The sequence below is a fragment of the Lynx canadensis genome, chromosome E1 (assembly GCF_007474595.2).
Source record: "Lynx canadensis isolate LIC74 chromosome E1, mLynCan4.pri.v2, whole genome shotgun sequence".
Classification (NCBI taxonomy): domain Eukaryota; kingdom Metazoa; phylum Chordata; class Mammalia; order Carnivora; family Felidae; genus Lynx; species Lynx canadensis.
Window position 1 is genome coordinate 58,906,795 of NC_044316.2, and position 27,275 is coordinate 58,934,069.

General features: G+C 63.5%; 1 protein-coding gene across 5 annotated transcripts in view; it reads left to right on the forward strand.

Moving 5' to 3' along the window:
• The window catches only part of BAIAP2 (BAR/IMD domain containing adaptor protein 2), a 62,700-nt gene that overhangs the window by 3,020 nt on the left and 32,405 nt on the right, over window positions 1-27,275 (forward strand). For all 5 annotated transcript variants that reach the window (XR_003964913.1, XM_030297024.1, XM_030297022.1 and 2 more), the window contains exons 2-3: window positions 11,255-11,330; window positions 13,958-14,044. Coding sequence is in view for 4 of the 5 variants with exons in the window: in XM_030297024.1 (XP_030152884.1) it covers window positions 11,255-11,330; window positions 13,958-14,044 (163 nt within the window). In the remaining variant the exon portion in view is untranslated. The remainder of the gene's footprint in view (window positions 1-11,254; window positions 11,331-13,957; window positions 14,045-27,275) is intronic.

Consider the following 27,275-nt stretch of genomic DNA (forward strand, 5'->3'; position numbering starts at 1 on the left):
CCAGGCCGGTCACTAGAGGCTGTCCTGGTCGTCCCCACCCTGTAGGCTGTTGTGGGGAAGCCGGCCCGGCCGCAGCTGCCCTGTGAAGGTGGTGGGTGAGCCCGGGGCTCCCGGAGCCGGAGTCCAGGCAGGTTGGCTGTCGCTGGTGCCGTTGGTAAGGCTGGTTGCAAGGTGGTGGGTGTTGGGTGCTCGTGGGGAGGGAGCTGACCTGGGCTCAGCCCGCGGCTGGCTTTTCCCCATTGAGGCCTGGCTGCCCGGGCCCTGCCCATTACCCTCTGCTGTGTCCCACGTTCTCCTCCAGGTGGGTGCCCGGGGGAGCCCCGGGAAGCCTTGTGCCGCTGACCCCGGGCCCGCTTTCCCTCACGCACAGCTGGACAATCACGCTGGAGCGATTGCTGCCATCAGAAGCCTGGGGTCTGGCGTGGACGGAGCTCAGTGGACCCTCGGCCGGGGAAGGCCCGCTGGGCTCTGATAGGCAGCTTCCCTGGCAATGGAAGTGCCTGCTGTGTGTGCTTGCGTGTGCTTGTGTGTGCTTGCCTGCGCGCGTGTGCGAACGTGAGGACGCGTGTGTATGCGTATGGCGTGTGTTTGCTTTAGAGGCACTCCCGGGGGTGCCCCGTCGGGGGGTGTCTTCTGGGGGGTGGCAGCGCCCGCCATCACTGCTGTCCGGTGTGCTGCGGGGTGCACGTCCTGGCCTGCCACCGTCCCGCACCCTGTCTGGAGTAGCCGGGTGGCGAGGGGCAGTTTCTCTGTTGTGCTGACCTCGGAGCTGCCTGGCTGTGGCAGCTTCTTGTGCCTAAGTCACGTCCCAGAGACTGTCAGCTCTGCACGGGCTCCTCGTTGGCTGGATGCCTGGTGCTCGGCCGCTGAACACAATGGGGTGGCCTGGAGGCACCGGGGCCCAGCGCTGGGGTTCTGTGGAGTCCCCAGCTGGCTCAGGAGTGTCTTGCCTGGGCTGTCCCTGTGGGTCTGGCGTCCAGCACATGTCCTGTGTCCGGGAGGTTGGCTTGGCTCATGGGACTGACCGCTGTGCGCCGGGGGCTTCGGGTCGGAATGGTGGCTGGCGCTGGCCCTGGGCTTTCGGGTGCCATCGGCAGGGAGAGGCGCTCGCAGGTGCCGTGCGGTTCTAGATGCCGCTCCCTCGGGGCCATCCCCCCCCGGCGTGGATGTGCTGGCTGGGCTGCCTGGGACAGGCTGCCTTTCGTGGGAGGGTTGGATGCTGAGAGAGAGGGCCTTGTCCCCTCCTCCCGGGCTCGGGGAGGAGGAGCGCACTCCTCCTGAGCTTGCAGGTCTCAGTCCTGCTCAGGAGATCCCCGCGATGTTACCGAGGGACATGGGAGCACTGGGGGGCCACGGACCCGGCTGGCCTTGCTGCCCACTCGTCCCCGTTCAGCCTGGCATGGCATCCTGGACGTGGGCTGTGTGCTGTCACCCTCCAGTCAGGACACCTGAGCCGTCGGTCCAGCATGGGGCGCCCTGGGCCGCTGGCCTGGCTGGCTCCTGGCCTCTTTCCTCCCTCCTGCGTGTACTGAGCCAGGGCCTGCCCCGCGTCGCCTTCTTGGCCCCTCTACTTGGGCCTCAGGGTGGGGCAGGTGTCCCCATTATAGAGCAGACTGTGTCCCCCGGACACACAACACTGGGGCGCCTTTGGTGGGGCGGTCGGTGCCAGGCTGCCGTCCGATGGCGGCTGTAGTGGCGACGAACGGCATGGACTGAGCCAGCACCCGCCTCCCCGGCTCTGATCCACTCCCGGCCCTGACTGTGCTGCGTTGCCGGGATGGGGGTGGGGGCTCGAGGGGCCCCGCCCCAGTGGGCACAGGCGGCTCCAGACAGTGGTCTGAGGGGAGGTGGATGCCTAGGCTTCTCCTAAAGAGGAGAACCTTTTGTCTCCAAGTGACATGCTCCCCAGTAAGGCCAGCCTTCCCCTGAGACCCAGGTGTGCTGACTCAGGACCCGCGTGGAGCCCTGACTGGGGCCTGCACGTGAGCACAGCGCTTGGAGGAACAGGCCGGGTTCTGGGGCGCCCCTCCCGGTCTGCCCTTCCGGCTGCTCCCAGAGCAGCAGCTCGGTGTCTCGTGGGTCCTAGAGGCTGTGGCAGGTCTGTGGCCCCAAGCACAACGTGTCCGTCTCTCTCAGGGCCCGAGGCATGCCGGGTGCTGCCTGGGAAGCAGTCGGTTCTGCAGCATCCTGGGCCTTGGCACTGGTCCCCACAGCAGGGGCCCACCGGCCTGTGAAGAGAGGGGCTGGGTGGGGAGGGGGGGGCCCGGAACCACACCGGGCCCGTCTCTAAGAGGTGACCTTGGGGACGGGCCAGGGGATCCGTGCCCGCACTGTCCACAGGAGCCTTCTCCTGTCTCCAGCTCCTCCTGCCGACGTGCACCGCAGGAGCCCCCGTCTGGCCCCTGGGCTCCTGCAGGCCAGCAGGGTGGAGGCTCACCTGGCCTGTCCCTGCCCTGGCTCTGCGACCCAGCGGGATCAGTCCTTCTGCAGGCACCCGGTGTCCAGGATGGTCCCAGGTCCCTGCAGGCACCCCTTCCCACTTCAGGGCCCGTCTGGGGTCTGGTGGAGCCTGTCTTGAGGTCTTCGGCTACGAGATGAGCGTCCGAGGGCACTGCCGTGGGGGGCGGAGCACAGGAGATGTCTGGACGCGCGTCCCTGGACTCACACCCCGAACTGAGATGCCGGGGGCCGGTGAGGGCCACCAGGAGGGAAACAAGGCCGCCGATCAGAACACAGTGCTTTCTTTGTGGTTGGGATCTTAACGATTTACTTACGGAGGTAGTTTTTAGAACCATTGGACGATTTTTTAGAAAGTCCTGTGTTAAACACGCGTGAAATAAATCGGTAGGGTTTGTGTGAAACTGCTTCATGTTCAGAGTCAGGCCCTCCTGAGTTTTTGTTCTGGCTCACAGCCCAGTGTCACGGTGTCCCCTCCGCCCCCCCCTCCCCCGGGGCCATCGGGTGTCGGTGTTTCCTGAGCGAGGCTTTGGTGTTTTGTTCCAAGCCTTGAGACCCATCCCGCCTTCTTTGTTGCCTTCTTGTTCTCCTGATTGAAGGTTTTCCAGACAACAGCCAGGACCCCTGTTCCTTCTGAGTTGGTAATGGTTTGTGGATGTGACGTCCACGTTTGCCTGTGGCCAGCCATACCAGGGACAGTCATGGGTCGGCTGTGTGCCAGGTGACGACGCTTGTGACTAGCTCACAAAACAGGGCAACCTGTACCAAGATGTCATAGGTGTTTGTGCTGGGAAACAAATTGATGTCTTGAGTTGGAGTTGGCGGTGAGAACGGGTGGGGGCTCCATCCTGAGCTAGAATACTGTCCAGCAGGCACAGCCATCACCCGGGGCCACACACGGAGGCAGAGTGGACTTGCCGTTATGTGGGACTTTAAAGAAGAGGTTGGGGCAGAAGGGCCGCTGCCAAGGTGAGTACACCCAGGGCCTCTCTGCACCCGTTGTGAGCCTCCCATGGGGCTGGTCAAGCCCTCTGTGCCCTGGGAGACTCTCTGGTGAAAGAGGCCTGTTGTCTGTCCCTCCTTCCATTCTCTATGCTACTCCTACGGAAGGCCATCGTCTTTTTCAGTCCAGAGCGGAGCTCAGGCCATGGCCTGTCTTGCCCTTGGGAATCCAGGGCCTTGCTGGCCCCAGGCTGGAGTGGCTTGGATGCACCCGTCTGCTGGGGGCTGGGGTGAAGCCAGCAGCCGGAGTCATGATTTCAGGGCCCCACCTGGGGAGGGGCTGTGAAGTCAGGTGTCTCACACTCTGTCTCTGCTCTGCCTCGGCAGCGGGGGGCAGGCCGTGGGCCACCTGGGCTTTCCAGCCTGCTGGTAGTCGTGAGTAACTTTGACAGCCGTGGGCCAGGCACTGTGTGCTGAGAGCCGTGCACCTGACCTTGCTTATCCCTCAGCCCGCTGCTCGAGGGGCCCTGGCTGGCCCCGGCGGGAGGCGGCCTCTGTGAGGTGAGGCAGTGTGGTCTAGCCGTCAGCTGGTCAGGGGCTGAGCCGGGGCTGGACCCGGGCCTGTTGAGGCCTGGAGCCGGCTGTTTTTCCCTTCAAGGGCCCCGCAGATTTCAGGCAAGTTTTTTCTCCTAACGAGGTAAACGGGCCCGTGGAGTACTTCCTAGCGTATGGAAGGTGCTGGGCGGGCGGTGGCTGTGAGAGTTCTTGAGGTAGCAGGAGGTCAGCGGCAGAGTGGGCAGGCCCAGGCGGAGGCTGACTTCCTGAGTGCTGCGTGGCCTGTGTTCCCATCAGCGTGACCGCCTCCTGGCAGGCACTCCTACCTTCTATGAGGGCAGCGGGATGGGGGCGGTTCCAGAACATTCCAAGGCTGCATCCCTGCTTGCTCATAGGTAGTTTCTCACTGGAGCCCAGCCCTGTGAAACTCCGGTCGGAGTCTTCCCGGGGACAAGGACGGGTCAGTGGCCTTGGAATGTTCTAACTGGGCAAGCAGGAACCAGACTTAGTTTTGCTGTCAGTGTCGGGCCTTCTCGCTGCGAGTGGGGGTTGTCCCAGTGTCTCCGAGCGCTCCGGCCCTGCTAACACAGGGCAGCCTCGATGGGACGCTTACTCCTGACAGCTCAGGGGCTGGGAGCCCGAGATCCGGCACGGGCAGGGCTGGGTTCTCCGGAGGCCTCTCCCCTGGGCTCCCCGACAGCCACCTTCTGCCCGTGTCGTCACATAGTTGTCCTCTGTGTGTGTCTGTGTCCGATCTCTTCTGAGAAGGACACTGGCACCATCGGGTTAGGGCCCACCCTGATGACCTCGTGCAACCTGATGTCTTCTGTCAGGATGGTCTCCAAGGACAGCCACGTTCTGAGGGGCTGGGGGCTGGAATTTCAATGTATGGATTTAGGGGACACCAACGTGCCATTGGGCCCTCTCCCCAGGGTGCAGTGGGCTCATACAGGTGGCAGGGGGCCTGCGTGCCGTCTCTCTGAATCGGGGTGACGGGTTTCCAGGCGGGTCGTATTGTGGGCTCGCGATGGTTTTCTGTCCAACCTCAATCAAACGGCAGTCGTGATTACGACACTAAGATTTCCACGGGAGCACGCTGTGATTTCGTCACGGAAGTGGTCGGCGGGAGTGTGGGCTGCAGCTTGATGCTAAGCGCAGACAGAAAGCAGTGTGGGTGCAGGGTCCCGTTGGCACAGGGCCGAGCGGAGGGGCGGGGGGGGCAGGGGCGTGGGCACTGGAAGGTGTGTGTGGCGGGGGCCCTTCGGGCCGTGCCCGCTGAAGTCGAGACGGGTAGAGAGTGTGTCTCAGACAGGGGAGGAGAGGGCGGGCTGTGGGGCCCGTGTTTGGACCCTGCTGCAGGGATTGCTTGGTTCCTGGGGTCGGGGAGGGGTGTCAAGGCGTAGGGAAATTGTGGTGCCCCCCGAGTGGGGAGTGGGGGGCCTGCGGCTCCCTGTTCTCGTGTGGGCTCGAGCCAGGACCACCAAGTGGGCCAGAGCATTGTCTTCCGTCCCTGCGTTGCTCTGCCAGTGGCTCCTGGGGCCTCGGGGCCCCTGACCCCTCTGGGGGCTGTGGCAGAGACCGAGTTGTTACTTTATTGTAAGTTGGCGGCTGTCCGAGAGCTGCCGGAGGCAGGAACGACTGCCTCACCACGGAGCTGCTTCTCAGCCTCTCTGACCCCTGGGCGAGGCCCACTGTGGCCGCCCTCCCTTGGGGGTCAGGAACTCCGGTTCTGTCTATTCTAGAACAGTCTGGTGCCTTGTTTGCTGCTGCCAGGTCACATTGCTTTTTGGCGCTCTATCCTTGGGGGGCTGTGGCCAGGTCGGCCTCTCCGTGGCCCCGTGTGGCCCTCGTTTCTGCTGGCGGCTGTGGGGCTGAGGCCATGAGTGCCGTGGTGGCAGGGTGTGGCCTGAGGGGAGCTGGTGGGCTGTCGGCCGGCAGGGGGGGGTCGTGGCCCACGAGGGCGTCCCGTGGGGGTGTGGGAAGGGGAGCCCGGTGCTGTTAAAGTGTAATCGGTCTGTGTGGAGTGCTGCGTGGCTTGTCCCTGTTCCCAAGGGGGCTTTTTCTGCTTCCCCTGCTGGCCTTCACTCTCCCACCATCCCCCCATGAGCTGTTTTGTTCTGGAAGCTTCCTTGTATGCAGTCATTTTCTGAACAAGCATGAACACGTTCTTATTTTCTCTCTGGTTGTAATCTAGTGAGATCCAGCTCAAGATTTGCCTCCTCCGGGAAGCCTCCCAGCGCTCACTGAACTCCCCAAGTTGGTTTATTCCTTCAAAAAGGGTCCCCAGGATAGATGTCCCCATCTTTAGAGGGGAAACCTTCCACCTGCCCCCACCCCCAGGCGGGAGTCAAGCAGAGCTGCCCTGAGAAGCCAAGCTTCCTGGCTTGGCCTGATGGTCCTTCCCACCCCCCATCCCCTGCCCCTCGCGCATGAGCCGGGCCCTCCGTCCAGGGCGCCAGTGTATCAGTGCTCTCTGTGGGGGCTGCAGCGGGTAGGCCTTGCCCCCGCCTCCCCCCGAGGGGGAGGGCAGTGCAAGTGGCAGGGCAGCAGGCACCGGGCCCCTCGGTGGCTGGACGTCGTGTATCCCGGGTTGGCGGGGGGGCAGGCCCCCTGGCATCAGCCCTCCCGCAGGTGTGTGTCGCCTCAGCACCCCCCTAGTTCTGGTGTTGCTGGACGGGCTCGAGGGAGCAGCTGGTCCAGCCTTGACGGGCATCGGGACAGCACCGAGGCCCGTGTGCAGCGAGGGGTGAGCTCGGCTGTGTGGCCGGAGCTGGTGGGCAGGCTCTTGACTCCCTCAGCCTCTCCCAGTGCGTCTGTAAAATGGGCACAGGCACTCACGGGTCAGTCAGGTGAGGGCGCAGGACGTGGGGGTGGAAGGCCGGGGGGTCCCTGTGCCGTCTCGTCCTCGCAGGTGTCAGCTGCGTAGAGGGAAAGGTGGCCTGGCTTGGCCACTCAGCACGTGCCTGTGTGCCCACCCTGTCCTTCCTTTGCCGCACACGAGGGGCTGGAGGGGAAGCAGAGGCTTGTCACTTCCCTCTGTCAGCAGAGGGACTTTGCTCTCTGTGACGGCCCTGCCAGGAAGGTGGTGGAGGGGGGCCATCGCTGGAGCCAGAACTAGGGAATAAACAGGATTCCTGAGCCGCTGAGCAGCAGACCTGGGCACGGGCACGGGAGCAGGCTGGGGCAAAGTCCTTGGGCAGAACTCCCTTCTAGAAATGTGTTGACCCCTCTCCTCGTTACCCCACCTCGTTCCCAAGGGTGTCCTACTGCCCATTCTCCTCACTGGCCAGGCAGACTGTGACCACAGAGTAAATCTAAGTGCCCACCAGCATGCCGGAGGCTGGGAGTGTCCCGGGGCATCCGGGCAGGAAGGCTCCCAGCGCGCTCGGCTTGGTGGGGTCCTGCGACAGCCGCCTGTGCACCGCGGCTCCCCTCCTCACTGCTCTTATGGAAATGCGTGGCCGTGTCCCTGGGGTCAGGGTAGGGCGGCCCTGAGGTGGGGGTTCGGTTAGGCCCGGATGGCTGCGACCCCAGGGCCGGCAGGAGTGGCCAGCTTTGGGCTGTCCTGGCAAGGGGGTGACTTCCCATCATGCCCTGGGTTCACCCCTCACTTGTGAGTGTGTCTGGCAGAGACCCCTCCTCTCTCTCACCCTTTCATCGTGTGTATTTTGTGGGGTGTCCAGGACCCCCTTGCAGAGACCCTGGCAGGCCACCTGGTAACTGGAGGCTGTTTGGAGATAAATATTGGCTGAACCGGCGGATAAGTGGAAGAATACTAGTGCTGACTACAGTCGATGCTTGAATGTCGGGGGGCTTAGGGGCACCGACCTCCCATCCAGGTGAAAATCTGTGTGTGACTTTTGACCCCCCCCCCCCCCAATAGACTACTGTTGGCTGGAAGCCTTCCTGGTCACGTGAGCGGTCGGTTACGCTTTGTATGGGACGTGTGTCACGTGCTGTGTTATCAGGACAAAGTAAGGCAGAGGAGGGGAATTGCCATCGAGGAGACCATTGGAAAGTACGTTTACGGTGCTGCACGAGTCTGCTGAAAAAACCCCCACAGACGTGGGCCCGCAGAGTTCTGTGTTGTTTAAGGGTCAGGGGAGTGGTTCTTAGCCCCCAAATCTGCCCGAGGAGTAAACGCACAGCCTCCACATACGACATCGAGTCTGAGCCCATTTGGGATGCATTTGCGTAGTGCACGTGTCAGAGCTGGTTGTGGCATGGTGTCCTGGCCGGGGTGGGGAGCAGTGGTCCTGGAGTGTGGGGTCGTGGGGCAAATGTGAGGCCGGCAGCACGTGGCCCTGGCTGCCCGCGGCCCAAAGACGGTGGGCAGGGTGTCCCCGGCCTCGCTCCTGCTTTCAGCGCCCCAGGTGGGTTAATTCCCTCTCCTCTCAAAGGAGGCGGGCCCCTGCTGGAGGGGTTGGGTGCCGGGATCTGCGCTCCCTACAGGAGAGCCGTGAAGACAGTTACTCCGTCACTTCCGTCACTTCCGAGAAAAGGTGTCCAGCGTCAGTCCCCTGAGTCGCCTCCTTGTGATAACCGATAGAAGGCCCTGCTGCCCCCGCCTCCATCGGCTCTGTCCCACCCCCACCCCCACCCCCACCCGGGGCCTGGTTAGGGGAGCCGGTGGTGGGGCCGGTGTAGAGGGTGCCGAGGGGTGGGGCGGAGGAACCCCATGCCAGGCCTGCAAGGTGGTCCTGGCTGGTCCACAGCTGCCAGGCTTTGCGGAGATCCAGTGACGTGAAGGCGGGTGGGTGACTGTTGGCCGAGAGGCCTGCCTTCAGGCCGGGGAGCGGGCATCTGTGCGGAGCCGCAAGGACACTTCTGCCTTTGCCATCGCCTCCAGTTGAAACCCCGGCACCTGTGTGACCGGGCCTGGTGTCCTGGCCACCTGCCCCTTCGCGGCAGAGTGGAGCAGAGGCCGTGCCCTGCCCCCTCACTCTTGCATTCCTCATGCGTGAGCTCAGCCGCGGTGCCGAGGAAGTGAAACCTGGCGGCTGTCCCCGTGTGTCATTGGGAGAGTGTGGGCAGGCTGCCACGGTGATCCCCTCGCTTGGCCTGGGCGGCTCCTGGCCTGCTTTCTGCTGTCACTCAGAATGTTAATGGGGATCAAACGATGAGCTTGGACGGAGTGTCCTCTTATGACCAGGAGCCTGGGGGTGTCACCCAGGAGCCAGGTGGCCGTGGTCCTGGGGATGTGAGGTGTGTTTTACCATCACGTTCACGCGCACACGTGGGAGCACACGCACGAGCACACGGTCTCACACGATCTGCGGGCACCCTGGGACCCCGGGACACCAGGCTCAGGGACCCAAGCCGCCCTGAGTGGGTTAACACTCTTCTGTCCTTCGCAGAACAGACGCACAGGGACCACGTGGCGCTCTCCTGCCCTGAGGCCCAGGCAGCGGGAGCCTCAGAGCTCCCACGGGCCCTGCAGTCACCCCTCGCTGGTGAACCCCAGACCCGGCTTCCTGCTCAGAACCCTCCCCGGTGCCCACCCATCTGCTCTGGCATCACTCTTCCGACTCCCAGGCGCTCCCTGGATTTGAGGCGTCCAGATTCCTGGGTCCCCAGACCAGCAGCTGCATGCCACCTGCTGTCCCCACGTCGCGGTGTCGTGTGTATGGACGGGTGGGGCCGGCCCCCTCTCCTCCTGAGGGCCTCCCCTTCTTGGATCCCGGAGCAGCTCCAACAGGGTCCCCGCGTGGGCTGGCGCCCTTGGCTGCATCCTGGTCTCCCCTGAGCGGCGAGGGGTCCCTTTGGAATGTAGTCGGATTGCATGGCTCTGCTCAGAACCCCCTGGGCTTCCTCTCCGGCCACGCAGAGCAGGGCCTTCCCATGCGGGCTGTGAGGCGGCGGGCTGGCTACTTCTTACCTCCCCGCCGACGTTTCAGCCTGGGTGCCGCCCTGCCGTCCCCGAGCATGCCGCGGCTGGTCCCTGGGCCGCCTCCCTGTCGACCCCACTCCCCGGCTCTCCTACCTGTGCGAGCTGGGTCCCGCTGACGTGTTCTCGGCCCGCACAGGGTCCTCACGGTCCGGTGTGGTGTGGGCGCGCCTTCCCTCGTGGCGTGCCGGCCCCATGGGGGTGGGAGTTGGGAGGCAGGGTCCCTGCGGCGTCCCCTGCACACCTTAGTTCTGGTGCAGCTGTAGCAGGTCCCCTGCCTGCCCGCGGATCAGGCTGCCTGCCGGGCTCTCCCTCGTCACACCTCGGGCCCGGCCCCGTGTGTGCCTAGGCTGTAGCCTGGATGCAGGGCCTTGTCCCGTGGACACGGGTCTCTGTTCCTGTGCACCACGCCCCAGGGCGGGCGGATGGCAGCACGGCACCAGTACCCACTTTTCCGGCACCAGACCCCACGGCCCTCGACGCCGGCCGAGGAAGGCTGTCACCTGGGGCTGGGGCTGCAGCACAGATGTCAGGGGAGGGCGGGGGCGCCCGGCCTCTGCTCACACAGAAGCCTCTGGGGCCTGCGTGCTCTGTGGTAGGATCAGGCGGTTTCTCCCCCCGGGGCGTCCGTTCTCTCATCCTCGTCAGACTGTCCTCAGACAGACGCCCATTGTGATAACGGATCTGAAGACATCGGATGTGGCCGAGACGGGTTTTCTTTGGAAGTCCTGTGCTGCGTGCTCGCTGGCTGGGCCGGCTCCCAGTGCCTGTTACCCGGTGGAGCTCACATTTGGCCGTGGTTCGCGTGTGCCTGTTTTTACGCCTCGTAATTAAAACATTTATTTGGCCTTCACGGTGAAAATCTAATTTCTTCCGTCTAAGAACGGCAGTCCGTTGGGCAAACGGAGCCAGAGTCTGTTGGATTATTCATAGCGTGGTATTTGCAGATCAGGCTGTGGGTCCCTCTAATCAGAGCTGATGTTTGGTAATTGATGTGTTGAGTGAAGACTTTAGTGGGAGGGGGCGCTGGGCGGCGCTGAGCCGTTTGTGCGTGGCCGGCGGGAGGGCTTTCCTCGGCTGACTCAGCCCCGCCAGACGGGGTAATGGCACCTCGGCTGCAACACTTCTGAGCACCGATTGTATGCCAGGCACCGCCACGCACGCTCTGTGTTTACTTGTCCGTTTGACCCGCAAAGCCTCAATGCAGCAAGGTCTGTCCTTACCCCCATCGTACAGATGTGAAAACTGAGGCTCAGAGGGTCCGCTCAAGGGCAGGGCTGGGGTTTTGACTCCAGAAGCCTGAATGTGGCTTCATGGTCTCGACCCTCTGGGTTTTCTCCTCCCGTTGGGACCCTCCTAGAGCCACCACGTCACCTGGGCCACTCATGCCTTTTTTCTCGTTGCTTTCCTCAGACCATCATGGAGCAGTTCAACCCCAGCCTTCGGAACTTCATCGCCATGGGGAAGAACTACGAGAAAGCCCTGGCAGGTGAGGCCACGGGGTGGGGGCCACGGCCTCCCAGCAGGTGGACGGCTCGTGGAGCCAGATGAGAGGCGGAAGGAGATGCTTTGTTCCAGAAACAAACTCGCCAGAGGGAGGGTGTGGGGCCGCACCCTGGAGGCCTGTGAGCCCTGGAATCCACGCCCACTGTTGTAGGGACAGCCATGTCCCCAGCCCTGTCCTAGGCTGTGGCAAAAGCACGGGGTCTGGCTTCTGTTTTAGTCCACAGCACGTAAAGACGCAGGTGTGGGTGTCTGTCCTGCGCAGTCGTCTCGAAGCTGTAGGACTGGGGTCTGGGCTTGGGGCCACACCGTCTCCCTGGCTGGTGAGCACCCTGTACCTCCCAGAGACCTGGGGCGGGGGCGCTGGGGGCAGGGCACTCAGTCTCCACCAGGGAGGGGACGTTGGTGCCAGGGTCTGGGCTCTTCAGTCCCAGTGGGGGCCGGCTGACTCACGCCGTGGTCCGGGACGCCTGGGGGGACCGACTGCCCGTCTCCCGACCCTCAACTGTGTCTCTCTGGGCTCGGTGTCAGTGTCGCTCTAACTGTGGCGTCCTTGTGAGCAGAGCCCCCACCCCTAACAGGGACCTTGTGTCTGCAGAGCGTGCACTAGCCCCAGCCAGCTGCCCTGGGGTGTCCGCGGCCCCATGGGGGCCTGGTGGGGGGACCTCTGGTGGCGGCAGCTCCTGTTTCTTTCTGTTCCTGTGGTCACCTGGGAGCGGGGCACCCAGCAGAACTGGCTTGCTCCCAGACAGTGGCCTGGGTGGTCCCAGGGGAAGGTGTCTGGCCACGGTCCTGCCCTCGCTGTGTCCAGGGAGCAGAGGACCTCTCGTCATGCAGCAGCCCGGCAGGTGGCCTGCACCCTGGCCCTCCACCTCGGCCCTGGTCCTTCCCTCTAGGGGACGCTGCTGCAGACATTTTTGGGGGACCGGGGCCTTGACGTCACACACCAACGGAGCCAAGAACGCGGGTTCTCGTGTGGCTGCTGTGCGTGGACCGGTGGCGTTGACCGGCAGCCGCTGGCCATCTCCCTGTTTCCGTGTGGGTCTTGCACTGCCCTCTGTTTGGGGGGCACACTAGTGTTTTGCACCCTGCCAGGCTCTCCTGAGCTGCCTGGCCCTGAGCACAGGGCCACTGCCCCAGCAAGAAAGGAGGGGCACCTGCTCATTGAACACAGGTTCCGTCCCTTCCTTGAGCCGAAACCCGGGCTGTAGGATCTCCATGACGGTGCCAGGTCCCAGGCTGTGGCGGGTACCTCTGTGCCTGCCAAGGGTTAGGGGCTGGCTTGGCCTCTGTGCAGACATCCCACATCGGGCCTGCTGCCCCCCGTAGGGCTCTGCACGCAAGACAGGCTGTGGCGGGTCATGTGGGAGCTGAGTCTGTGTCCTGTCTGCAAAGCCGGAGGACAGAGGAGGCAGGAGGGCAGGGCACAGGCGAGCTTACAGGGCACAGGCCTGGCGTGTTCCATTACCGCAGGGGCTCCGAGCAGGGGCCCTGCCGTGCCCGTGGGAGAGGCCCAGACTTTCATCTCTTCCTGGCTGTGGACGATCTTCCCTGTGCTCTGTGGATGCGGCTGACGGTTCACTTCAGTGGAGCCACCGTCTGTGGGACACTTGTCACCCTCACCCAGCCTCCTCGTGGGGCGACACCATTCCACTCCAGTCCTGATCAAAGCCACGCCGCGGTCTCCTCTGTGATGAGGCCAGGTGTCCTTCTGGGTCTTTCCGCCCCCACTGGGGTTCCCCATGAGGCTCTCCAGGGGACCGCGTGTGGAGCCTCTGAGGGCTCCTTCCTGGACTGTCCCATAGGACAGAGCTCCGCGGGCACGTCACCTCCGTCTCCTCCGTGCTCTCAGCCTCCCCTGCCCCAGACTTGTGGCACCTTTCGCTTTTCTTTCATCAGTACGGAGCTGCCCACCTCTCCTGGAAGCAGGCACATGTCAGCCGGCGGGGCCGCGGGACAAACGGCCCTTCATTGAAGGCCACCTAAATGGAAGGTGACCAGGTGCCCGTTCGGCACCCCTAAGCGGGTCCCGTAGAGAACGGAGGAGTAGATGTCCTCACGCTGCTGCCGCTGCCCCCCGCGCCCTGTCCGCCCTCCTGCTGGCACGGCCCCTTCTCAGACTAGGGGTTTGCGGGCCCACCTGTGGGGGGGGGGGGCCCTGAGCCCTTTCCTGGGATGCCGGGTCCGCTTCCGACGGTGGCCGGAGCCGCAGGGCGCAGCGTGAGCCCCGCGGAGTGGCTTCGGCCTGCCGGGAGAGCTGAGGGGCGCCGTCTGCACACCTCGCTGGGGATCTCTGAGCACATGGCCTCCTGCCTGGTGGGGTCTGCGCTCGGCACCCCCTGCCGCCCCTTGCCAGATACGGGGTGGTGGGGACGGCACCCAGCAGAGTGACTGGGGTAGCTCTGGGCCTGACTGGCGCGCTGTGTTCTCGCGAAGAAGAGGAGCCCTAGCGGTCGCAACGAGAGAATTTCAGCCAGAAATGGGGTGAGATCAGTGCAGGAGGAGCGCCTTGGAGCGCGGGAGGCTGGCGTGCACCGCGGTCACCGTGTTGGTGCTGAGGGTCCGGTCCGTCCCCCACGAGGGCAGTAACCACGCCCTTCTCTCCTCTCTCAGGTGTGACCTACGCTGCTAAGGGCTATTTTGATGCCCTCGTGAAGATGGGCGAGCTGGCCAGCGAGAGCCAGGGCTCCAAAGAACTCGGTAAGACCCCCGGCTCAGTGGAGACCCCCAGATTCCTCGCATGTGCCCCGGTGGGTCTGGGGTCCTGTCCTGTGACTGGTCCTTCTTCCACTCGGATCAGGTCTTCCTTGTCAAACAAGGAACTTTTCTGAGATGACCGTGACCCTCAGAGCTGGCGAGGGCTGTGACTTACACGTCCAGCCGCAAGCGGGGTGTGCTGGGCGGCTTTGGGGTGCCCCTCAGAGTGCACGCATGTGGGCCGGTCCCCGCCGAACAAGTGCAGCTGGTGGTGAGGACAGGTGCAGAAGCGCGTGGCTGACGTGGGGAGCCGTGCGGAGACTGGACTGAGGTGACAGCAGGCCTTCCCGGTGTGACAGTGGGAGGGGACGCCAGCCCATCGCGCAGGGTGACCCAGTTTTGTAAAAGTGTGCACAGGCATGCATATCACGCGGTAAACAGGGAAAGACCCCAGATGCGTAGCAGACGGAGCTCCGGGGACGCGTTCTTTTGTTTGTGGTTTCGTGGTTTTGCAAGTTCTCTAGCGGGAGCCCGTTCCGGCCTTGTAATCCAGGCAACACACAATGAAGGGTGGAGAGTGTCGGTGTCCCTCACAGGCCGGGAGACCCTGGTTCGCTGGCAGGTGCGGGGCGCTGGCCGTCCACGTCTGCGGTCACGGGTCGCGGAGCCATCTTGCTCCCACTCTCACGCTGTCTCGTGCCACACGCCGGGCCTGTCCGCTGTGGTGCTTTGCAGGGGCCTCTGGCACTCCTGTGTTGGAGGAAACGGAGGCCTGTGCCCAGCTGGCCGGGTCCCCCGCAGGCCTGCCAGGAGCGCCCGGTGCCCAGATTTTCCATGAAGCCAGTGTGAAAACGCAGCTGTGTGTCGACAGACACAGCTCAGAGTTATGGCACTTTCCAGGGCTGGGGGTGGGGGGAGCAGGGGCAGGGGGCCGACATGCCGGGTGGAATGAGTGGTGACCGGGGCCAGACCCCTCACGCTGGCGGGCCTTCGTCCGCATCTGAGAAGCTGAGCTGCTCCCAGCCCCGGAGGGAAGCTGTCTGGCCTCCGTGGGCACAGGGCCGACCTGCCCCTGCAGGCCTGGGGGAGCGTGCAGGGACTGAGAGGTGCTCAGGGGGTCAGGCCTGCAGGTGCGGCCTTGCTGCTCAGTGTGCAGGACACCTGGCAGGGGAGGCCCGGACGCCCCTGCGATGACGCCTCTGTGCTCGTGGGCCCAGAGGCCACACGTGGGCCTGCCTGGCGCTGCCGGGTCTCCAGGCTGCAGCTCCTACAGCCACCATCTGGGCCCCCGACCCCCTGGGACGTCCGTGTCGTGCGTGAGCCACGTGTGTTTGCGCGCAGGCTCCTGCCTGCGACGGGGGCATTTTATTGTTATAGGTAGTCACGCGGTGGCCCTGGGGACACGTGTGCTGGGGCCCCGGTGTGTTTACTGTCTGTGGTCACACTCACAGAAGGACAGATGTCTGCCCGCGGGAAACCACGTGTGTGGCCCCAGGGCGAGGGGTGGGCTTGCGCGAAACTGCAGCGACGGTCCAGAACTCCCTGCTGGCCAGGTCCTGGGCGCTGCCCTACCACGGGCCCGCTGAGCAGCTGGGCGGCCTTGTGCGGCGGAGGCAGGAGCAGGTCGGGGGAGGACGGCCCCGCAGCCTCCCGGTGACCCACATTCGGGCATCTTCCTGACCAGCCAGCGTCTCGAGCACCTTCTCACGTGCTCGCTTCTCTTCCTTGGCCAAGTGTGCGTTCACGGCTTACTGTTTCTTCGTCAGGTTTCTGTCCTGTAATCGTGTCGTACACGTTCTCCGCATACTCTGGACGAGCCGTGTCGGGCACCGTCTTGCACGTGTTTTCTCGCCATCTCGTTCGCCTGTCGGTTCTGTGATCCTGTTTGTCGAAGAACGGGAGCTCGTTTTCAAGTTTGTTTCCTTTGAGAAAGAGAGAGAGCAAGCCGGGGAGGGACAGAGAGGGGCTGCGAATCTCCACGCTGTCGTCGCAGAGCCCAGCGTGGGGCTCGATCCCACAGACCGTGAGATCGTGACCTAGGCCGAAATCAAGAGTGGGACGTTTAACCGACTGAGCCCCCCACGCACCCCAACAGCGTTTCATTTTAATGAAGTCCAACTGGTTGCTTGTTTTCCTTGAACTATACTGCTTATGGGTTTTTCTTATCGTTATTGTGACTCTGGTGGTGATTTTTATTTTGACGGCTTTGTTTTTCCATTTGCTCTATTCTCAGTGTGCTCGTGCTGGTTTGTTCCCAGTCCCCCAGACGCTGCTCCAGACTCCTCAGCCACTTCTGGGGCGCCTGGGGGGCTCAGTGCTTTGAGCGTCTGACTCTTGGTTTCAGCAGGTCATGATCTCACGGTACATGAGCTCGAGCCCTGTGTCAGGCTCTGTGCTGATGGTGCAGAGTCTGCTTGGAATTCTCTCTCTCCTTTGTCATCTGTCTGCCCCCTCCTTCACTTGATCTCTCTTCCAAAAATAAATGAGTACACTTAAAAAAAATTTTTATTTTTTTAATTACAAAATTTTTTTTTAATGTTTATTTTTGAGACACAGAGAGACAGAGCGTGAGCAGAGGAGGGGTAGAGAGAGAGGGAGACACAGAATCTGAGGCAGGCTCCAGGCTCTGACCTGTCAGCACAGAGCCCGACGTGGGGCTCGAGCCCACAAACCGCGAGATCATGACCTGAGCCATAGTCAGACGCCCAACTGACGAAGCCACCCAGGCACCCCAAGGTGTCCCCTTTCCATCCCCGGGACTGGGGACTGAGTTTTCTGGGTCCTGTTTCTCCCTGGGTCAGCACGTTGTCCTTTTATAAAAATGCTTCCTCAGCACGTTAAGTGGGAAAATACCTGACGCTTTGTCTGTCTGCAGCTGTCCCTCCACTTGGCAGAAGGCCTGGCTGACCTGGAGTTCTGGGTGGGATTCAGTCTTCCCGAATTTCCCTCAAGGTCAGGAGGCCCCACCCACCGTCCTCTGACCCCAGTGTTGCCTTCTTCCATGCTGCTCGGATGCTGATTTTTAGCTGTGCGTGAATTTTTTCGTTTTTCTCCTCCCGGAAGCTTTTAAGATGTTTGCGTGTGGTGGCAGATCTCATACCAACGTCTGTGTGCGCGTGGAGGGCCCAGGCGGGGCTGGAGAGCTGAGCATCCCGCATCACGGGCTAGGTGTCGGCCTCCGGGGCCACGAGCGGGGTGGCCACGGGCCAGTGTTGAGGCCGCGACCAGATGTGGAGGAACGGAGGGGGCCCTGGCAGGGCCCGAGGACAGACGCGAGGGGCGACGGTGTGCTGGGGGGGAAGGTGGCGAGGCTGCTGGGGGCGGGGCCTGGTGGTGCGGGATGGGCTTGTGCCTTGTGAGCATCTATCCCTGCCGTCCCCACAGCTGGTGCGTTTGCTGTCGCTACTGGAGAACATTCCATGGATTTCTCCATTCTCCCCGTCGGCAGTAGGGTTATTCCCCGTGGGTTTTGCTGCTCTGGACGCATAACGTCCACAGGACCGTGATGCTGAGCCCCGCCGCATGGTGACCTCCACGGTGGCGCCTCTGACGTGGTGCCAGGGCTGCTCTGCAGGTGGCCGCGGGCTCTCCCTGCCAACCTGTGGTCTTCCTTGGGGACAGGAGTAAGCAAGTGCCTCACGCCTGACTTGTGAGGCTTCTGAGAGTCTTGGTGGGGCTCCCATGTGAGCGAGGCTCCCAGGCCACCTTCCACGTGGGCAGGAGCCCTGCAGGCCGCCCCGACCCCTGGGCCAGAAGCCGCAGCCACTGGCCAGCTTGGCCAGCCTGGCTCTTGGGTGGGGGAGGGGCAAGTCACAGCCCCAAGGAGGCCAACAGGCAACCGTTTCCACCTTGGCATGACTTGTGGTGTCCAAGGGGCCTGCGTGCCAGGGGCAGGTGATGCAGCCCAGGGGGATGCCCGGCCTGGACCTGTCCCACGCAGCGACTTGCTGGAAAAGGCGAGGTCTTCTGGGCCCTTCTGAGCACCTTGCGTCTGTTCTGCGTGGCAGAAATGTCACAGTTGGAGTCCTTTGCTCGTGGCCAAGTGTGCAGGGACAAGAGTTCGGTGGCTTATTTTGGCCACTGCTCCTGTGGAACCCCGTCATTGGGTTTAGGTGTTGAGGCCGCTGGCCGAGGCAACGGTTCCTCAGCTCCTCGGTCCCATAAGCCTGCCAGCCCCTCGGTGGGGGGGGGTCATCTGTATGGGCTCCGCACCCCTCCCTGCAGGCTGGTCAGGACCCTGAAGTGAGGGGCCCACACGTGTTCCCGGCTGGTCCCGAGTCCAAGCTGTTCTGTGGAGCATGTGGCTGTGCGTGAGTGTGTGTGCGCGTGTGCGTGCGCGTTTGAGGAGAACACCTGTTCCCTGATTCCAGACATGGGGTTCCTTGTCCCATTCCAGGCGCGGGGCTCCTGGTCTTGATGGTTTCCTCGACTGATCAGTAAACAGAGGAGCCGTGTACCGTGGCCCGAGGACAATGGGCTGTGGGTGTCTCCGCCTGGTTCTGGCTTTCTGTGGTCGCGCAGTGTGTCCATGAGTGTGTAAGCTGCACGCTGTGCTGTCACGTCTTCCTGAGGAGCCGAACCTCGTCACCACGTGGTGGCTTTCTCTGTCCCTTTGTTTGGTGTGGAGATTGATTTCCTGCTCCTCTTCCGTCTGTAGCCCCCGGGGGCTTGCTGTTTTGCAATCATTTCCTCCCAGCAGACCTTCCCCCCCCAGGATGGGAGGGAAGAGGTGTGAGTCTCTGTCCTGGGAAGGAACCGGCCTCTGGGGGCAAGTGCCCCGTGGCGCCCCAGCCCAGGTGCTGGGAAGGCTGCCACCGCCTTTTGACCAGAGGTGGTTTGCAGACACGTCGTCCAAACACCCCGGCATAGTGGGGCGTCGCCTGCCCTCTGGCTGCTGCCTCCCTGCCTGGGTCTGCTGCCGTGGCCCCTGGGAGCTGTAGGGTCAGGCATGGCCAGGTGCGCAGAGGCAGAGACCCTGGCCGCTCCCTTTTGTGTCCTGATGGCCCTGCCGTCCCCCGTAGAGCCCTGCACCTGCTTCCCACCTGGCGTGAGGGTCTTGAGCAGCACACGCCTACACGTTAGCCCCACGGTGCTGCTCCGGGCTGAACCAGAAGTCGTGAGGGCCGAGAGGCTTCCCGTGTGTGGTTTTCCCCTCCTGAGCGGGAGCCGCGGCCCCGTGGCGGTCCCCTGTGCTCTCTGGAGGCACTGCCCGCGGCCAGGCTGCCCCTGGGCCCTCCTCTCTCCGTGTGCAGGAGGCGGGCGGCCTCTCTGCTTTGGTCCTGCCGGTCCCTGTGCCGCGAGGTCCAGGCCTCACGGAGGGGACCCTCTCTGTTCCGCTCTGACCTTTCCCCTGCCCCGCAGGGAAGAGACTCGCAGGGCTTCGCTTTGATACAGCAAGGGGCTGGGGAGCACGGGGACTGCCCTTCTAACCTGCTCGCCAGCAGCCGCCTGCGCCTGGCCGTGTGCAGGGCCCCCACGTCTCTGCTGAGGCAGGCCCCAGTGCCACCTCCCGCCCCACCACAGGGCGCTCACGGGGGCGCCTTGGGTCTGCGTGTGCCCGGGGGAGGGGCGGCTCTTCCCACACCCTGCTCTGCGCCTCGGCCCTCACGGTTGCTGTGCTTGCTCAGGGCGAGGCGTGTCCAGCCTGGGCCCGAGGCTGCAAGCCCGTCCCAGTGTGTGGCCCACGGAAGGGCAACCTGACCGCGTGCTTGTCCCGGAAACCTGCTGGATCCCAGCATGACTGCCACCCTTCCGCCTGTGTCCCCGTCCGTCTGAGCCCCTTGGAACAGCCTCCCTGACCCCGCCTGACCTCGAGCCATCAGAAGTGACATCAGCTTGGCATGGGAGCACGGCACCGAGCCGTGGGCATTTCCAGAACTCCCACGTGGGCTCTGTGGTGGGTCAGGTTCGCCTTGCTCTAAGTGAGGACAGTGGTTTCACGGCTGAGCAGGTGCTGGCTCCACTCAAGTGCCAGCCCTGAGCAGGACTGAGCCCAGGGGACTCAGGCGGTGGCCGGGGCCCTTCCACACTCTCCACTGTTTTAAGCTTTAAGTGACTGGACGTTTCCGTTCGCAGAAAAGCGGGAAGGTCAGTGGAAGGAACCCTGGGGGGCCGTCTCGTCTGCCCTGAGGCCACTCTGCCTGGTCGTCTCTGACTTTACCTCGTTTCTCCTGTCTGCCCGCCTCCCTGTATGCCACAGGCACATGCATGGGGCTCACAGCACATGTGTCCCCTGCCCAGGCGTGGAGCGGCTGGCTCCTGGGCCTTCTGTGCCACTGTCATGGCCACTAGAGAGTGGGCCTCGGCCCCGGGTCACAGTGTGCAGTTGTGCGTGCTGTCCTCTGCAGCGTTGGCTCCTGGGGTGCCAGCTGCTGCCCTGGGTTTCTGTGCAGGGGAGGGTGCTGTCCAGTCGGCTCACTGACAGCAGTGCCTGGGGACGAGGCCGCAGGCACACCCCCGGCTCTTCTCTCCAGGGCCACAGTGTGGCAGGGCCGGGCTGAGCCCAGGTAGGGAGTGGGACATGGGGGACGGAGTCCCAGTGTGCCCGGGCTCCTGGTACGTGTGTGCTGTGACTCAGAACTTTTGTGCTGCAATCACTCAGGCAGAAGATGGTCACGTTGCCTGCCCTCGGCCTTCCCTGGCTTTCTGGAGGGTTCTAGACTTTTCTGGAAGGTGGCACTACTTAAAGGGAGGCAGCAGTCATGGGGCGCGGGGCACAGCCTCTGCCGAGCCTCCGTTTCCCCAGCGCGAGGCCAGGCTTCGTGCCGAGCCCGCCCCACCCCGTCCACGGCCTCCTCTGGGGCCTCATCCGTGTGAACGGCCGTTCTCTCTCTGTTCTCTGCCTTTGAAGAGGCCGCTTGTTTGTGATCCGGGCGTGTGTGTTCTTGCAGGGCCCGTCTGCCCACACCGAACCCGAACCCGCCCAAGGGCAGCGGGAGCTCTGTGCTGGGCGCGGCCTGGCGGCGGGATGCTTGCTGCTGGGAGGCGGCCTGAAACCCGGCCTGCTTTGGCCCCTGAGTCACTGGATTAAGGGAGGTGCGACCTGAGCACTCCCCTGCCGTTTGGCTGCGCTCCACGCGTGGCCGCAGAGTGAACCGCTCGGGCCAGCTTCCCCATGCCCGCCTCTGGAGACCCCGCTGTGGGCTTTGGTGCTGCTTCTCGGCCCCGCCCGCACAGCCGGCTTTTGTCCGGCTTGGCCTCAGGCTCAGAGGGCCCAGAGGCACGGGTGCCTGTTCCCGAGTGCGGTGTGGCTGGAATGCAGGGCCCAGCAGAGGGGAATGCCCTTGACTCGGTGACTTGGAGACTATGGCTGGAGGGCTTCTGCTGGCAGAGGTCATTCTGAGACGCTGCCCTGGGCCGCCCACCTGCGCGGGCTCCTGTTCTCTCAGTGAGCATCGCCGCCCCTCCCGCGGCCCCTGCACCTGTCCAAGGAGGTCCTCTCTCAGGCACGTGACTGCGCTCAGTCTGACGTGCCACCTGCTGTCAGACCCCGACAGTAGAAAGTGCCCTTGCTAAACCCTCCCACCGCTTGCAGGCCTCAGCCAGACCCATCTCACACCCAAGGGGCCTGACTCCGAGCCCCCACGCCGCCCGTCCCAGCCTGGAATAGGACCCCTTCCCAGCCGGTGACACCAAGGCTCCCCCAACAGCACGTGGAGGTGGGGGCGCCCCTAGACAGAGGCAGTCGCTGGACCCCAAAGATAAGGCCGCTCTTTCCCGCTCTTCCTTGGCCGAGTCGACCTGCCAGGGCTTGACACACAGATCTCTGTGGACTCCCCGTCCTGCCCGTGGTCACTAAGGCTCGAAGCCAGCCCGGGGGCTGTCGTGGGTTGTGTCCGCTCGGCCCGGTGTGGCAGCCGAGGCCTCAGGACTGAACACAGCAGGGCCGGGACGGTGTGGGGCCCCCCTCAGGGCCCCTGGGCCAACTAAGCAACTCTCCTGCCGGGGCCTCCAGAGTAGCAGCTTAGCCCGCCCTCACGGGAGTGGTGTGGGCCAGATCAGCCCTCATCAGGAGACGTCGGTAAGCGTTAGTTGGACCTGCCGCGTCCCCTGGGGCAGGAAGGCCAACGGGGGACGGCAGTCTCGGCCGGATCTCGTCCTGAGGACGGGCTGGGGACCGCCGGGCCCGTCGCCTGGTTTCCAGGGTCCCTGCTTGGACGGCGGGAAGTGGAGCCTGCGGCCGGACTCCTGCGCTGACGTGGGGCTGGGCACAGCCTGTCGGGACCTGGCCCGGGGCCTCTGCTGGCAGCTTGTTCCTGCTCTGAGAGGGAGCGTCTGACCTGTCCCGCATCCCGGCATTTGGCAGGAGGCTTGCCGGGGCCGGGTACACCCCACCCTCCCCTGCGGTGGCACGCCCAGGCCGGCCCTGGGGCCCAGAGCTTCCCCACAATGGCCCAGACCACTGCAAGGTCCCCGGCCCGTGACCCCACCCTGTCACCCCCGAATCGAGGTGCAGCAGGCAGACTGCACTGTGCCTGGTATGGTGGCAGTGCCCCGCTGAGAGCGTCCGAGGACAGCAGCCCCTCCCTTTCCCTCGAGCGGCGGCCGGTGTCCACGTGGCGGCCCAGGGCTGGCGCAGGAGGAGGGTAGGCATGTCACAGGCGGTGTGACGCTCTGACCGTGGCGACCTGGTACTCCAGTGACCGGTCCTCTCCAAGTGACCTCTGTCCCTGCTTCTGTCTTGCGAGAGTTCGAGCAAGTTGGTGCTGAGGAACCTGTCCCGGCAGAGCCGGTGTCCACTGGGACAGTTAGCCAGGGAGCGCGATGGGCAGGTTCCTGGAAAGTCGCGCCCGGTGGAGGGTCCTCGGTGGCACTTGGGAAGGAGCCGAGCAGCAGCGCCTCCCCGCAGCTGGGGGCACAGACTCACGTTTCTCCGGGCCGGGGCCTGGGTGGCTGCTGGGCCCCTCTCTGCCTACTCCTGACGAGGTCCAGGTGGCCCCCTGTCGCCCAGTGTCGGGGTTTGCTCCCTCCGTGACTTTGGTCACTGGCATCTCCTTTGGGTAGAAACGTAGGCAGAAACCCCCACTGTGTTCATACCGAGTGTCTCCTGGCAAAGTCACACCAGGCAGAGTGAAAGACGCTGGCGGGCGGTGAGCCTGCCGGAGATGCGCCCTGGTGGACGCGTGAGGTGGGGGGAGGGGAGCGCGCGGGGATACTGTCCCCTCTGCCTCCCCGCAGGGGCTGCGTCTCCCTGTGCTCACACCATGGGGTCCCCGGGGCTCGAGAAGGGGTCAGATGGAGTCGGTGCCCCTGCCAAGCCCCGTGCCCAGCTCCGCGCCACTCAGGGTTCACACGCTCGTGTGCTCTGGTCTCGGCAGGCACCTTGAGGCAGCACCCCTGCCATCCTGGACAGATGTCCTAGGGACACCGGTGCCCACCGTGTGCCCGTGGGACACACCTGAGGACCGTGTCCGAGCACAGATTTATTTGGCAGCAGGAGGCCGGGGGCGGGCTTGAGACTCTAAGATCCGAACAGACTCCCAGGTGCGGCTGATGCCAGCCCAGGATCTGACCCGGAACTGGTCCGGTTGGGGGCGCATAGGGCGGGGGCCGAGTGTGGTTGGCCTCACCTCTGCCTCTGCCGTGAAGGGCCGGTGCCCAGGCGTGGACGGTTGACGCGGCATCGACACGAAAGGGCCCCGCGCTCTCACTGTGCCTCAGAAGAGCGCATCGGTGAGGATCGCCGGCTGCTGTCATCGCCATGGCAACACAGCCATCGATTTTTCTCCTGGTTCCCCCCCACCCCCCAAATCAGCCGCTTTCCATTTCTGCCTTTTTTGTGGGCGGGAGAAGAACCCGCTTCTCCCAGGGAGGAGCTGGTGGCTTCGAGGCCAGTGGAGAGGGTGGTGTTGGCAGCTCCTCCCAGGGGCAGGGTCCCCTTGGCGACGTGTGAGCGCCGTGTCCAGTGGCCCTGACGGTGCAACGCCCCCTCAGCCCCTGTGCTGTTTTCCCCTTAAGAGAGCTCTATATTTGTGCCTTGTTCAGGCATATGCTAATTAGCTCTTGGAGGCGCCTTCCGCTCTGGAAGCCACCAGAATAATTGAGCATTATGGATATTTGCTTCAGAAGGTTCCAGAAGGTGGTGTGCGTTCACAGCCAAGTTTGAGCATCTGACCCCTTGGCTCTGGGCCCCTCCTGAAATGACAGACGCCAGAGACATGAGCTCTCGGTGTCCTTGGTGGCCACTAGTGACCACAAGGGATGCCGTGATCTCCGAGCAGCACCGGAGCAGCCCTCCCACCAGGTCCGTCCAGCTCCAGAAAAACCAGAGGGAGCTCACGTCCCTCCTGTGTACCCTCTGGCACTGTCTGGGGCTCTGAGGACTCGCCTGGTGCGGGGCTCTGCCGGGAGGAGGCAGAGAGCATTGGTGAATCCCAAATCCCGCTCCACCACGGTGCGCACAGCGCCCCAGGCTGCAGAGTCCTCGCCGGGTGGGTCTCCGCTCTGCTCCTCCAGGGCTGGATGCCGAGTAGCAGAGCCCCAGCAGGGTTGGGGCTCCTGGCAGGCCTGTGGCTGCCGTGGTCTTCCCCTGGGCTCTGGGTCCCAGACCCCCAAGAGAGACTGGCTGAATCACAGGTTCCACAGGGTTCCACTGGCGTGCCGGTCGAATAACAAACACTCCCTTCTCCCGAGGGCTCCCACCCTGAGGGCGCACCACAGCCCTTGCCCTCACCCCTCCCTGGCCTCAGGCTCCCTCAGGCCCCTCCAGTGAGACCCTGGTGGCTCTGGCCTGACCAGACCTCTCCTGATCAGAGCGTGTGCTCCTACAGTCATGTCTCGGGGTCCCTCTGGCTTCACATGACACCTGTGCTCATCTGCATGGCCTCGGATGGCACCACATTCTGCTCCAGATCCTACCTGGGCCACCCCGACGCCTGCCTTGAAGAGTCCTGGTGGCTGTGTCCCTAGGGTCCTGGAAGGGCCTTGGCTCTGAGGGCACAGCCTATAGCCCTGGGGCCTTCCTGCCTTTGCAACATGGTCACATCCAGCTCTGCCAGGGCGTGGTGCCCCCCCCAACAGGACTTAACTGCTGGGAGGGAGGAACATCAACCTCTTGAGCTTGGGGTGGGGGAAGGGCCAGGCGGGTGGCACACGTCTGCTCCCAGCCCTTGTCTGGCCGGCCTCCTGTACCCTGGGAGGGGGTGGCGAGTGTGTGCAGGACCCTCCCCAGCACCAGTCCTGGCTGCTCCTGGGGCTCTGTCCGGGCTTCGTCTAGCTGGGGCTGGTGTCACAGACTTGACTGTTCCCTGGTGCAGGTTAGCAGGTATGGGATTTGAATAGAGGGCTTGGGGCAGCCACAGGGAGACTCTCAGAGGAGATGGGGCCCGACTCGGGCCCCCAGTGACCCAGGGCTCATATGTGAGGACCCTTCACCACGGGATGTCCCCCTCCTAGAAGCTGCGTGCTTCCTGTGAGCACCCAGCCTGGTCTGAGTGCTGATCTTCCCTAAGGGCCAGTGGGCCAGGCACCTGGTCTCGTCATCGTCCCCACCCAGTCACAGCACTGCTGAAGACAACCCCTGTCTTGTGGCGTCAGCTCCCCTGGCTCCTGCCGACACCACTCCTTTGTGGGTGGCTGCCCCTCGCACAGCTCCTCGCGTCCACAGGGCCCCGTGAAGTTTGTAGCAGCCGGGATCGGGAGACCGGAGACCAGACCGGCGGCCAGTGCCCACTGTGGGAAAGGCGCAGGCAGGCCGGCAAGGAAGCTGTCTGGTGCTCGGGACCCCCAGCCAGGCCTGACTTTGTCACTGAGGGGGAAGGGTGGCAGGGGTGGGAGGTTAGGGGGCACCTGTGGTGCCCACCCCTTGACCCTGAGGGGGTGGTGGCTTCCCGCAGGCAAAGGCCTGGTTCCACAGGGAGACTGAGTGTTGTCCCCCTGCTGGGGCTTTTCCCGTCTCCTCCCCTATTTCCTTAACTGTTTCAGCCACCACCATCCTGCCTAAGCAGGGAGGGGTGTGTGTGGAGGGGCTGCTGGTATCGACACAGTGCTGTGCCCACGTTCCTCGTGGTCATTGTCGCTGTTGCTGACGGAGTCCATCAATTGCCCAGCCCGGTCCCCCTGATCGTGAGATGCACGGCCCTACTGATTTAATCACAACACCAGGTGCACACATCCGTGCTTGTTAACCGTGAGAAAATTAGTTCAGCCCGGGAAAGGCTGTCCTGGAGCCCTTCCCCCACAGACTCCTTCTCTGTGAGGGTCGGTCACCCCGTAGGTGGCCCTCCCTGGTGAGCACCCCCTGCTCTGTAGACAGGCCACACAGCAGAAGCTGGTCTCTGCCCCTGGGGCTCAGTCCCGCTGTGTGTGGCAGTGGGTTTTAGAGGCCCGGTGGGTGTCTGATCCTCTCCCCCTCCCCCGAGTCAGGCCGCAGCCAGCCTGTGCCTCAGAGATTGAAGCTGCCTTCCTTGAGTTTCCTCAGAAAGTTAAAAATGGAACTGTCTTAACGATCCAGTAATCACACCGCTGGATATCTACCCAAAGAATACAAGAAACACTAATTCAAAGGGATTCATGTACTCGGTGTTAAATGTATTATCAGCGATAGCCAGGCTATGGGAGAAGCCCCAGTGTCCGTCGATAGACGAACAGATGAAGAAAACGTGTATATACAATGGGATATTACTCAGCCATAAAGAAGAATGAGATCCTGCCATTTGCAACGGCGTGGATGGAGCTAGAGAGCATGATACCGAGTGAAATAAGCCAGTCGGAGAAAGACAGATACCATGTGGTTTCACTGATATGTGGAATTTAACAAAAAACAGATGAACAAAGGGGAAAAAAGAGACAAATTAGGAGCCAGACTCTTAACTGCAGAGAGCACGCTGATGGTTACCAGGGAGGTGGCGGACGGGGCGGGGGTGGGAACCGGCGATGGGTGGTGAGGGGCGCACCTGTCATGGCGAGCAGCGGAGGGAATTGCGTCACCGTATGGTACGCCTGAAGCTGTCACGCTGGGTGACAACCGAGTGGGATTAAGATAAAGACAGAAACTGCCCTCCTGGGCCATCTCCACCGGAGGTCCCCAGCTTCCTCCCCGTTTCTTGGGTCAGGTTCTACGAGCGTCCCCACCTCCAGACCTGTCAGTTTGGAGGTGATGCTCACCTGGCCCTCCACGGGGCACCCAGCCCTGTCCCCTGGTGGCAGGCTTGCTCCCTTTCACCGTGGGGTCGGCACGGGCCACTGTCTGGCTTTGCGGGAGCCGTCCCCCAGCCGCCTCTCGGGCCTGTGGAGC